Source organism: Pseudonaja textilis, chromosome Z (genome assembly GCF_049901715.1).
Source record: "Pseudonaja textilis isolate UNSWEBS1 chromosome Z, rPseTex1.2, whole genome shotgun sequence".
Lineage (NCBI taxonomy): Eukaryota > Metazoa > Chordata > Lepidosauria > Squamata > Elapidae > Pseudonaja > Pseudonaja textilis.
Window position 1 is genome coordinate 103,679,123 of NC_142008.1, and position 13,918 is coordinate 103,693,040.

The 13,918-nt window shown below is 41.5% G+C and overlaps 1 protein-coding gene across 2 annotated transcripts in view; it reads right to left on the reverse strand.

The window, feature by feature from the left end:
- Positions 1-13,918, reverse strand: part of LOC113450802 (long-chain fatty acid transport protein 2-like) — a 38,221-nt gene that overhangs the window by 7,536 nt on the left and 16,767 nt on the right. For both annotated transcript variants that reach the window (XM_026722105.2, XM_026722104.2), the window contains 2 exons: positions 3,540-3,630; positions 1,554-1,752 (listed from right to left, as the gene is read on the reverse strand). In XM_026722105.2, coding sequence (XP_026577890.1) covers positions 1,554-1,752; positions 3,540-3,630 — 290 coding nt within the window. The remainder of the gene's footprint in view (positions 1-1,553; positions 1,753-3,539; positions 3,631-13,918) is intronic.

The following is a 13,918-nucleotide window of genomic DNA, read 5'->3' on the forward strand; positions in this document are numbered from 1 at the left end:
AAGATGCAAAATCAATACAATGTTAGAAAGCAAAAGAAAAGAGGAATATAACAGAGAGGGGAAGCTAAAAAGGCAGAGGTTAGGAGAGGAGGGGGTAAAAAGGCTAGGTGGGATAAGAAAGAAAGGGGAAAGGGGGTGGGGGAGCCACAAAGGTATGAAACAAGATGGGAAAAGGCAATTTTTTTTAGGGATAAAGGGTAATGCATAATTAAAAAAAAAGATTCTGCAAAGTACAAAGGATAGTATTGTAATATTTGTATTAGAAATAGAAAATTAGAATTTTATAAGATCTAATAAAAGATTAAAAGATTAAAATGCTTAATAATGATAGATTCTAAGATTTAATAAAATATTAAAGGAAATGTTTAAAATATTTAGTTTAATTATAGAGTTTAATGGGTTATTGTGTTGATGTTATTATAGATTTATTATTGCAACATCTGTTTTTGAAGCAGACAATTGGAATGTTACAAGATTTAATAAATTAAAATATTTAAGATTTAATGATAGATTTTAATATTTAATTATGTACTTAATTATTTTATAGATTTATTCTTTCTTCTTTTAAAAAATTTAGTAGGTAGAATGTACTAAGCAGAATCAGACTGGGATCTAGGTGTTATTTTAAATGTTAATCTAGGGGAATGATAGAAAGGCATCATACTCCGATTAGTGATTTCAGGAGAAATTTTCTTTTTTTTATTATAGAGAATGAGATAAATGGTTAATTGGAAAAGAATGGACAAAAGATACAAGTATAATGATTTAAAGTAAGATAAAATAAATAAAATAGAATTAAGAAGATTGAAAAGAGGGGAGGAGTTATACAGAAGATATAGAATGGTAAATAAGATAGGTAATGGTGTATAAGATGAGCATGAATTTAATTGAAGTCCGTACAAAGAGAGGTAATCTGGGGCCAAGCTACTTTCTTAAAAGAAGTTTTATGTTTTTGTGTTTTGTGTGTTTATGTTTGATTGAGAATTAATAAAACCTTGGAGGAACGTCAGATGAGAATAATTGTAAACAAGTCAGAGGGAAATATAAATATGATGACTATAAAACAGATAAATATAGAAAAGAAATGTAATTGAATAAGAGTAAAGAGAAATAATGAGAAATTTGTTAAAAGATATTTATGTGTCCATATGGAAATGGGTTAAATTAGAATTATGCGGGATAAAATAACGTTTTATCTGTTTTGTAAAGATTTACAATGGAAAGAGATTTTATGTTTTCAATGCTTAATGATGTTTTGTTTGTCTTTAAAATTAATCAAATTTGTTTAAAAAAAAAAAGAATCTAGTGGTTAAGGGACCAGGCCAAAAATCAAAAGTCCATAAGTTCTAATCCTGCCTTAACTATAAAAGTCATTCAGGTGACTTTAGGCCTGTCACTCTCTCTCAGCCCAATCCTCCTCACGGAGTTGTTGTTGTAGGGGAAAAAAGGAGAAGGAAGAAGGTTTGTTCACCATGTTTACTTATTTATAAAATGCTAAAACGATGAAAGCAAGCAGGGAATGGATATCAGCTTTTAGTGTCTATGGGACTCACCGGAAAGTATCTCCCACTCGGTCCTGGAAATATATAAATCCATCGTGGTCTTGCATCATGAGGTCACCACTGTTAAAGTAGCTGTCTCCTTTTTCTAGGACATCCTGGAGAAGTTTCTTCTTTGTTTTCTCAAGATCTCCTGCATAGCCATGGAAGGCAGACTTCTCGGTGATCTTGCATACTAGTAAACCTGTTTCACCTGCAATTAGGAATTAACTAATCAATTAATATTCATTCCCGAGCAAGCACATTATTTCCACATATTTCCCTTTGGGTTTTCCAGAAAACATTCTATTTTTTTTAATTAAAAACAATTAAAGATTGCTTTACTTATTTAATTTGGAAAGTTAATAAAAATGAACATGTCATATTAATTCTGGCTATAATATATGTATATGAAAAACATTTCTAATTCTCAAAAATAATAAATTACATTCAAGCAGTTGCTTTTATGTGAAGGAAAGCATAGTTCTAGAAAAGTGAATTTAATGTAGCCTTCTTATTGATAGCCCCAAACTTAAGAAACTTTTTTCTAATTGATGCAGCCCTTTGTACTAAAAAGGTAGCCATTATTTGATTCCCTTTTTTAAGCTCATAAATACACATACTCTAAACTGTACAGGTAGTCTTTGACTTATGAACACAATTGAGCCCAACATTTCTATTGCTAACTGAGAGATTTGATAAATGAGTTTTGTCTCATTTTACGACCTTACTTGCCATAGTTGTTAAATGAATTGTTGCAGTTTGTAAAAACAGTAATACTCAGCCCTCACAAAGGAGACAAAAGGGCTGCCACTTTATTTTCTTTGCCCTATATTTTTCACTCCCTGCCTCAACCATAGTGAAGGAAAAAATTCATAAGGACATTCATTTTTCACTCTTCTCTAGTAGATACAGGCATGAAAAATGAAAGGGCAATAGAGACATTATAAATGTATTCAATTCTTTTTTTCAATTAGGATACATTCTAATATCCGTAACTGGCCTGCGGCTTTTGTATTGAAAACCCAAGCTCAAGGGTAATGCTAGTTCCAAACAAATCTCTAAAAAGAAGCCAAGGCTTTGCTGGATGGTCAGTCTTTCTGTCACATAAGTCATCTAGTCTGGTAGCACCTTTTCCAAGTTTTATTAAAAAGCTTTACGCAATTGTGAGTTTAACTCATTCCATTGAATGCATAGAGCATCCTGGGAAATTAAAATGTTCTGACATCACTTGTCTTTGTTTTGAGTCTCAACAGCAGACTTATGTCTTAATTATTTTGCACGAAGTTTGCCTGTTTATCCTATGTAGAATCCACATTAGTTTCCTTCTGATTGTTGCCATCTCAGTCTAACATAACCAATTTCTACAATATCAGGTCTTCATATGGAAAAAAGAAATATGGTACTGATTTGGACTGTTTTGGTTGTTGTAGTATTGGAAATAAACTCGATGTGCACAGATTTGTTTATATATTTGCAATACTTGCAGAGAACTTACAACAAATCAAAACATGCCCTGTCTAAGACAATAATTGAGCACAGACTTAGTGGATCATTTCCTGGCTAGCAACAAGGGCCTCTCTCCGCTGCTCAGATTCACAACAAACATGTAAACTCCATTTCTTCCTCTGTAAAACAGGGAAAAATAAACTGGTTTTTGTAATCTCCAGAATACCATATTTTAATCTCTTTTCCCAGGCATGAAGTGCAGCCTTCATGTTGGTATCCCAAAAGCTGGGGGATAGAATTAATCAGATTTCTCCAGAGGTTTCATGTAACCACTCCCATGAAACTGAACTTGCAACTCATTCACTGCTGTGATCAAGTGACTGTTCTATGGAAAACTCATATGTGGCACTGAGACAACCAAGGACTTAACCCCCAAGGTCTGAATCTGACCAATGGCACAAAGAAGAAGACCCATTTTATCACTGGAAGTAGTGCATAACTTTGCTTTCACAAAATCCAATTCATTTCCAAATGTAATTTGTATTAACATACCTGTGGCCACTGGGATGCAGAATCCTTTTTCATTCCTCACAACCTCATTCTGGTCAATATCATATTGAATTAATTCAAACTTTGCCAGTTTCTGAAGCAGAACAAATGGAAATTGGTAAGGGCTGCAAGGCAGAAATTCTAAACAACTCCAGCAGTTGGTCATAAAGAACCCCACAACTCTTTGTGTGCCCCTTGAATTAATGCTCCCAGTTTGATGACTTCTAAATGATAGAATTCTGTACTATTTTTCAAACATTAAAATTAATACAGCTGGGTGGTGATTTTGGGGTGTTTTTACTTTATGTTTTAAAATAGAAATCCTTAAAGGAAACAAAACCCAGGGGATTTTCTGGTCTCAATCTTTTAAGGCAGGGCTATCAAACTCCCAGCCCACAAGCCAGATGCATTATATGCTGGCCACACCCATGCCCGGTTTAGCAAAGGGGGAAAAAAGTCCCTATATGTCACATGACACTACCATGATGATGCGAGTTTGACACTCCTGCTTTAAAGGAACCCTAAAATAAGTTTAACCAATAATTTATTTAAAGAGGTAATAAACTAACAAAGATTTAATGTGCTTACTGGAAATCCAAATATCATGTTTATTCCTAATTCATTCAAGATGAATAAATTCCTTATTCAGGTGTGAATACCATTACATTATATCACAACAAAATTGGTCATCATTATTCATCCATGTAGTTTTTATAAGCAATATGAAGCTCACAAATTCATGAAAGGAATAATTTCCAACCTCTTTCCCTCCAGGAAGTTTCTACAAACATGAGTGAGCTATAAACAAAATACTCCTAATTAATTCAAGTGGAAGTAATCCATCACCAATCATCAAAAGAATGAGAAGAATTGTAAGTAATTTTTTTCCCAAGAAGCAAATTTCCATTTGTCATCTAGACCTTTCATCCCAACATGTATGTTGCCTCTCAGGTGCCTGAATTCAAGATATGATGGAAAGACTGACAAGCCTCTGCAAGTCTAATGAGCCTTATCAGATCTTTCTTATTCATTCATATGGTCATAAATGATATGCAAGGCATGATCTCTAGGGTATAACAAGTGATTTTATGGCTTTTGAGAAGAGAATGAAGAACCTTAGGAGACAAATGAACTTCTTATTGCTACTTCCCATTGAAAACAAGACTCAGGAAAATGAAAAGGTTTTTCTAGTGAACTTTTGCTGGTAACATTGGTCCATGTTTGGGATTCCAAATTGGTGCAAGCATATAGAAAGGAGGATGGTTTTGCAGATATAGAATTCATCTCACAAAAGTGGGGAATGATGTTTTTGGAAAACAACTGGCTAACCTGATCAGAAGGTTTTAAACTAAAATAAAGGGAGAAGGAGTAACACAGTCATGGATGAGTAATACATTGGCAAGTAATAAACTGAACACAGTAGGAAAGCAAAACATTTGGGAAGTGACTAGTTTAAGTTTTATAAAGGGGGAAAGGAAAAAGGAAATTGAACATAGGGAGTCTATCCAATTATCCCAAATGTCTCTATACAAAAAAAAGTACTCTATAGGTAACATGCAAGATGAGCTGAGTGTCATGAGGCACAGAATCAAGTATGATATAACAGGGATCATAGAAATAAAGTGGATGAATTCCAGTGGTAGAACATTTGATTTAATGGTAACATTTGGATTAAAATAAGCTAAAAGAAAGGGTGGCTTGCTAGAAGTCTGCCACAGACAATCAAATCAGTCACAATTGGTAGATGAAGATTTATTGAAGCAGATTAACTGAAGCTTCAAGACATAACTACGATAGAAACTTTTAAATCCTTTGGATATCTGTTTTAGTTCTGTCAAATATGGATAGATGCTTGACTTTTTTTCTTTGAAAAGGCTCGAGTGGGTTTGAGAAATCTAAATATGTCCTTATTAACAAGAAGAAATTGGCTAATAAAGTTAAAGTGACCCATTATTACAGTTGCTTAAAAAACTAATTAAAAACCAGTTAAAACATGCCATGGATTTTAGAAAGGCTAATTTTAACAATGAGAGAGAAAGACAGCGCTCTTTAATAATTGACCTACTCCTTAACGATGGAAATCAACTGGATAACTTTGGATAGTCACTGTTTCTCAGCCCTAGAAGAAAGGCAATGACAAACCACTTGCAAAAAAAAACTTAGGACTGCAAGGAGAAGTATTGTTACCCCCTTCAAGAAAAAGGATTCTAATAATCATCAACCAGTGACCTAATTTCAATATCTAAATAGTTGTTAGAGCAGATGATAAAACAGGGCATTTGTAAGCATCTTGAAAACAATGTCAGGATTGCTAGGAATCGGCATGATATTGTCCAGAATAGGTCAGATAGAACAAATATTGTCTCTTTATTTGACAAAACAGTTACCTTGGCAGATAAATAACAGAACAGAACAACAGAATTGGAAGGGACCTTGAACCCTTGGCTCAAGCAGGAAATCCTACACTTTTTCAGACAGATGATTGTCCTATCTCTTCTTAAAAGGAAATAAAGAGAATGTTATGTATATATTTAGCTCAGTTTCAGCAAAGAAATTGATTTCTTAACTTCAGAGATTCAGCATTCATAGCAGTAGATAAAGAGCAGAAAGCAGTAGGGTCCTACAGGGTTCTGTTTTAGGCCAATATTAGTCAATCTCTTTATAAATGATTGGAATAACAAAATTGATGAGCTGCAAAATTGATGACAAAAAACTGGAAGATGTAATCAACATTCAGAATGAAAGAATGAGACCAATCCATAGACTAATCTGGACAGGTTGAAAGACTATGGCAAGAGGAACAAGTTGTCCTTCAACCAGAAAACATTATATTTAAATAGCAACATTCTTAGCTTGGGTGGAAGCATTACACCAGAAAAAAATCTTGGCTGTGATGATTAACAATAAGCTGTACATCAACGTAAGATAGCTGCTATAAGGGCTAATTCTTTTGGAGAAGCTGCAGCAATGGATGTGTGAAATCTCACCGTGCCTCATGGAATGTTGGGCTTTATTACAGAACAGAATAATAATATTTGTTCAGATCATAGAATTAAAAAAACTAACCCCTCCCTCAGGATTTTTCCAAATGGGGATGTCTCTCCATTAATGGAACAAGGTGTCCTCTCCATTCTCATGGTCTTATCATTGGTGTGTATGTAATTGTACTAGGTCCCATTTTTCTTGTTACATTGGCCAAATAATTTAGCTAAAGCAAGTAGAAGCAAAGAAAGAAGTGCAGAATAGGAAATCAAAATTGATGAATCTATAATATTATCTCAAAGACCTCAAGCTAATTACAAGGTATTTGATTCAAATTTCATCTTCCTTTTTCATGTTTGTTGTCTATTTGTCTGAAATAATAATATTGTGTCCTTAACAGGATTGTTATAGTGGTTATGGAGTAACACATTTCAGAATAAACAAATGTTAAATATTATTATGAGATATAATATATTATCCCAATGATTTAGTTGTGCTCCAACTGTGCTTGACTTCAGTCCCAGAAATTGACATACTGCTGCATAAACAGGGGTTGTTGGGAATTTGAGCTATTACAAAATCACTATTATTTATAGAGGCTAAACCAACTTATTAACATTTTATTAGTATAAAGAGTCCCTCTTAAAGGAAGATGGGTAGTTTAGTTATATGACATATAAACAAACAAACAAATAAATATTCCTTTAAAAAACTAGCCAAGATGGCACCAATGACGGCTGCCTCGGTGAAATGCTCTCTAATGGTTTCTTTATTATTATTATCTGCAATTCACTTTGGATTTCATACTCATGAGACCAGCTGCTAAGAATTAGGCAATGTTTCCTAAAGGAGCAGCTTTCTGATTCTCCACCCCCACCTGTCTTTGCAAATGCAGAGGAGATTCTAACCAATTCCCCAGTGCTATGGATTACAACAAAGAAAGCGAAGAAGCGACCATGCCAGAAGAGGAGATGAGGTAAACAAGCGGGAATTTTAAACAGACTAAGGAATAGGGGGGAAAAAACTCCTCTCCCTTCAATCTTTCTGAGTAATTTATACTCACTGGCTAACAAGATGGATGAAATTCATCTCTTAAATAGATGGAATTCTGATTTTCATAATTCAGCTGTTCTTTGTTTTACTGAAACCTGGCTTAATCCACAAATTCATGGGGACAACACCATATACATCCCAGGATTTCAGACATTTAGATCAGACAGAATTGAAGAGACATCAAGTAAAACAAAGGGTGGAGGATTATGTGTATATATCAACAACAGCTGGTCTCAGGATATAACTATAAAAAATAAGTTTTGTGATGAAAACTTTACACATCAACTGCAAGCCATTTTACTCTCCACATGAGTTCTCCTCATTTCTCTTAATATGTTCCTCCACAAGCCTGTGTAAACAAGGCATTACAAACTCTTGCTGATCAAATTATGGAGGCTGAAGCCAAACACCCAGGTTCCCTTCCCATCATTTTAGGAGATTTCAATTAAGTGAATTTAAGGAAAGAGCTCCCAAAATATTTCCAGCATGTAAATTGTCCCACCAGAGGCAAAAATAGTTTAGACCACTACTACACAACAGTAAAAGATGCTTATAGGTCTTTACCATGAGCAGTTGTGGGATACTCTGACCACTGCATGATTCACCTTGTATCTGCCTACAGACAAAGATTAAAACCATTAAATCAACAATTAAATCAGTGAAGACTTGGTCGGATGAGGCAAAGCTGAAACTCCAGGCCTGCCTTGATTGCACTGATTGGAATGTTTTGGAAGATGCCTTTGCAGACCTAGATGAGCTCACAGATACTGTAACATCATATGTTAGCTTCTGCGATGATCTGAATGTGTTTTACTGCAAGTTTGAAAAGAAACTACAACCACCTATCTCCACAACCCACATCTCAAACACACCAACAACAGCCAAACCTCCTACAACTGGCCCCAATCCATTGGGCTCACAACCTCTGGAGATCACAGAAAAAGAAGTGCAAGATCTATTACCCAGACAGAAGCCAGGAAAAGCACCAGGGCCAGACAAGATAACTCCTTCTTGCTTAAAAGTCTGTGCTGAACAATTGGCTCTGATCTTCACCCAAATCTTCAATAGATCACTAGAGATGTGCTATGTTCCTTCCTGCTTCAAACGTCTACCATCATCCCAGTGCCAAAGAAGCCCTCCATCAAGGAACTGAATGACTACAGACCAGTCGCTCTAACATCTGTAGTTATGAAAATCTTTGAAAGGCTTGTGCTGTCCCACCTGAAAACCATCACGGATTCGCTGTTAGATCCCATGCAGTTTGCATACCGAGCAAATAAATTGACAGATGATCTGTTAACATGGCTCTGCATTACATACTACAACACCTTAAATCTCCAAATACCTACGCAAGGGTCCTCTTTGTAGACTTCAGTTCAGCATTCAATACCATCATTCCAGACACTCTTCTAAGTAAATTAAACCAGCTAGCGGTACTTGAATACACTTGTAAGTGGATCATAAGCTTCCTAACAGACAGGAAGCAGCAGTTGAAGCTCAACGGAATCACATCTGATACCTGTACAATCAGCACAGGTGGCCCCCAAGGCTGTGTGCTATCTCCATGTCTCTTTTCCCTATATACCTGTTCTGTATTAGCATTCTCGAAGGCGCGCACCCTGATTGGTCCAACCGGACCGAAACCTGATTGGTTGACTGAGCGCCCGTGATTGGAGCGTTAAGAATCTACCGCGATTGGCCGAGCCGATCGCGGGAGATTCAACACGCTGCCATTGGTCACGCCGAGCCGCCGGCCGGCTGTATAAAGCCGGGCGGCTCGCACACTTTCCCAGTCCTTATTCCTGAACAACAATAAAGAGCTGAATGTTCACTTAAGCGTCTCGCCTCTTCTGTGACCCGATCCACCGATCGAACACTGGCGACGAGGGTGGGATCGTGAGGCGAGGACCAACTAGCACGTGGCAAACGGTGACCAGCGCCCTGCACAATGGCCAGCACCCTGCCGCCCGCTCCATTCGACCCAGTAACCGAAGACTGGGAGTCCTACATCGACCGCTTGCAGATGTTTCTGGAATGCAGTAACCTCAAGGACGCCAACGGCCAGAGGAAACGGGCAGTTTTCCTAACACACTGCGGGGCCGCAGTGTTCAAAATGGCCAAGGCGCTCGCGAGGCCCACCGACGTCAAAGAGATGGATTGGGCTGACCTCGAGCCCATCCTGCGCCGCCATTATGCCCCCACGGTGCCCATCCTCATCCGCAGGTACGACTTCTACCGCCGAGATCAGCACGAAGGTGAGTCCATCAGTGATTTCGTGGCCCAGCTGCGGAACATGGGAGGCCCCCTACGAGTTCCCCGACCTGGACCAAGCGATCCGGGACCGACTCGTCCTCGGGCTCCGAGACCCCATGTTGCAGAGCGGCTGATGGCCAGAGGCAACATCTCCTTGCCGACACCCTCGCCGAGGCTACCGCCGCCGAGGCCACCCGCCAATCCGCAGCTTCGGATGAGGCAAACCAACGTGCCTGAGCGGCCACCAACCAACGAGGCGACCCCAACCGCTGTGAAGCCCCGGAAACCAGCCAGCGAGAGACGGCCACGCACCACGGTGACCTCGAACCCCAATCCGACACCGAGGACGAGGATGAAGAGATCCATCGATTGCAGACCGGCGTGACCGCCGGGACCGCCGGAGTCATAAGTCGGGGTTCCAGTGCGCCGGTTGCGGCGGCGATCACCCCTGCTCCGAATGCCGTTTCCTCGACGCCATTTGCAGGCATTACGAGAAGCGGGGCACATCGCCAAGGTGTGCCGGAACAAAAAGAGCTACAGCCCGCAGCGCCCGAGGCAACAGCCCACGACGAAGGGACGGCACCCCGCCCAGGCACCGAGACCAACCCACTGAGAGCCGGTGGAGCTGCAACAACCGCAGCCGGCGACTCAGCGAAGCACAGCGGTGCGAGGAAACCCACCAGACGGTCGTCATCGGCCATTCATCAACCACGGACGCCCGGAAGGTACACGTGGCCCTGAGCATCGAGGACCGGCCCTGCGAGATGGAAGTGGACTCCAGGTCCTACCTATCAATGGTCTCGTGGTGCACAATCAAGCGCCTAGTCCCGACCATCCGCCGAAATGAGCTAGATGACCAGAAACTAATCCTGAAAGACTACCAGGGAAACCGCATCCCTGTAGTTGGCATCGGGCATTTCAAGGTGACCTTCAAGAGCCACACCGACGTCTTGCCACTCACAATCGTGGACCGTGATCGCCCCAGCTTGCTCGGCCTGCAATGGTTCACCCGCTCGGCATCGAAGTAACCGGCATCCATCGCACAGACGAGACCGACTGGGAAGCGACTCTCGTAAGGGATTTCCAGGAGGTCTTCGGCAACTCGCTAGGCAAGTACCGAGGGCCCCTATATCCTTCAACCTTAACCCCAACGTCGCCCAATCCGCCTCAAACCCGGCGAGTGCCTTTTGCGCTCAAGCCGAAAATCGACGAGCAGCTAGATAAGCTCGTCACAAGGGGTACTCGAACCCATCGACCATGCCCGTTGGGAGACGCCCATAGTCACCCCATCAAACCCGATGGCTCCATAAGAATTTGCGGGGACTACAAGGCCACCTCAATCACGCGCTGCAGCAAAGCGCCTATCCCATCCCAGTAGTGCAACACCTCCTGCACTCACTGGGGAGGCGGTCTTCGCAAAACTCGACTTGGCACAAGCGTATCAGCAGCTGCCGGTCGACGCAGAGACAGCCGAAGCGCAAACGATTGTCACACACCGGGGGCTTTCGTTGCAACCGACTCCAATTTGGAGTCAGCGTCGCCCCAGGAGTCTTCCAAAGCCTCATGGAAGAGGCTCCTCCAGGGCATCAAGGGGTGGTTCCCTACTTTGACGACGTGCTAATCGCAGCCGCCAACCAAGAACAATTGGAGACCCGTTTAAGGGCGGTGCTTAGCAAATTCAAAACGCCGGCCTTAAAGTCAAAAGGAACAAATGCCAACTTCACACCGAGAGGGTTCGAGTTCCTGGGGTACCTTTTGGACCGGCACGGAATACACGCGACCGGGAAGAAACTCAGAGCCATCAAGGAAGCCCCACACCAACAAACAAAGCAGAACTGCAAGCATTTCTGGGACTGCTTAACTTTACAATGTTTTCCTACCCCAAAAGGTGACCGTGGCGGAGCCTCTACACCGGCTACTCGATAAAGCGCCACCTGGACCTGGGGAAGCGGGGAGGAGACTGCGTTCCAACGAACAAAGGACCTGCTGACATCGGACGCAGTCCTGGTCCAGTACAGCGAGACCCTCCCGCTCTCGGTAACATGCGATGCCTCACCCTTCGGCATAGGAGCAGTCCTCAGCCACACCCTACCCGACGGGAAGGAAGCACCCATCGCCTTCTTCTCCCGAACACTAGCCAAGCCGGAAAGAAATTACAGTCAACTGGACAAAAAGCCCTCGCCATCGTCGCCGGAGTTAAAAGGTTCCACGAATACCTTTACGGCAGGAACTTTTCAATCATAACGGACCACAAACCCCTGCTCGGGATACTGCAGGGAACAAGGCCACCCGAACATCCTGTCGCCCCGGATGACGAGGTGGTCCGAGTTCCTGCCGCATACTCATACGAAGCTGTCACACACCGACCCGGCAAGACCATCCTGCACGCTGAGATGCGCTAAGCCGATCACCACTACCGGACCTAGACAACGACCCAGCGCCCACAACGCAGCGACCCTACAGATCGAGACTCTACCGTGCCCACTCGTAACCGCGCCAGACATTGCCCATGAAACAAATAAAGACAAACGGCTGGCGCGGGTATTGAGCTGGGTAGAGCGGGTGGCCAGAAGTTGACGGCGGCGAGCAGTTCAAACCATTCGAGAAACCGCCAAACTGAGCTGTTCTCACAAAGGGCTGCATACTCTGGGGCGACCGTGGTAGTCATACCGGAAGCGCTGCAAAACAGAGTGTTGGCATTGCTGCACGAGGAACACCCAGGGATCGTCAAGATGAAAGCCCTGGCCAGAAGCTATGCATGGTGGCCAGGGATGGACAAGCAAATCGAGACATGGGTCACCGGGTGCAGCAAGTGCCAAGAATCAAGAGCCAACCCCCCCGCCGCCCCGGTCCTGGAATGGGAAACCCCGAGAGGACCATGGTCGCTGTTAGTGTTTGGGGACAAACCCCCGAGCAAAGTGCACAGCAGCAGTCAAGCCAGGCAGCCAAATGAGAGTGAGGCTGGGCCCAATAGTATACACACACTTGAGACAAAAACACTGTTTGTGGTTTTAAATAGATATTTAATTCACACAGAGATTAAGAAGAGTCATTCAGTCCATATGTCAGTATCCAGTATATCTATCCAGTTACCTAGTCTTTTAAACAGTAAATTCAATGTCTTTATCTGCTTGTTAATCTTCTTCTTCTGATACCTTTCTCTCAAAGACAATGCTGAATCCACAGCTCACCAAGCAAACAGTCCTTGTGTTCAGTTGAGGGAAGTATCTTGCACAGTAGACATCTCATACAGGAGGAAACAGTAGGCAGACAGACCAGAGACCAGTAACACCAGGAACCAGGAACTCGAAACCAGGATCAGAAACCAGGAAGTGTTACGTCTCTCTCACTGCCTCTTATTGCAGCCTGCAACCGCACCCATAATTATGCAATGACATTGCATGTTTGAGCTTAAAGTTGCAAACACTTACACCTAGGTTTTATATATTCATTCACCCAAACCAGTTGGTGTATTCATATACCCAACATACTCCCCTTTTGGGTGACATGAATATATAATGCCTTTACAATCTGAACCCATATTTTTCACAACTCTCTAGGTGCTTAATGACACCTTGGGCTTTAGTAAAATTATCAGCTATATTGTCCTCCGACATACAGTACTCTAGCTGTATCATTTTACTATTTACAGATTGCCTTACATTTTGATATCTCAAATCTGTATGCTTGCTCCTAGTTTTTACTGCAATACTTGTGGCCATTTGAATTGCTGCCTGATTATCCTCATGTACAACTATAGGGTAATTTACAGTTATACCCATATCTTTCAACATTTGTTTATACATAATCAACTCAGTACATAATAGTGATAAACAGGAGAATTCTGCCTCCATAGTAGACAAACTTATATGCTGTTGTCTAATTGACTTCCAACCTATTAATGTCTTACCCAGCATTATGGCTGTTCCTGAAGTCGACTTTCTTGTGTCTCTTTCTGATGCAAAACTAGCATCTGCATAAGCACTCAATATGAGATCACCTTCTGGTTCTAAATACAGTGCATGGTGTAATGTTCCTTTAAGATATCTTAAGATTCTTTTCAATGCTATCCAGTGACATTGAAGCGGGTCATT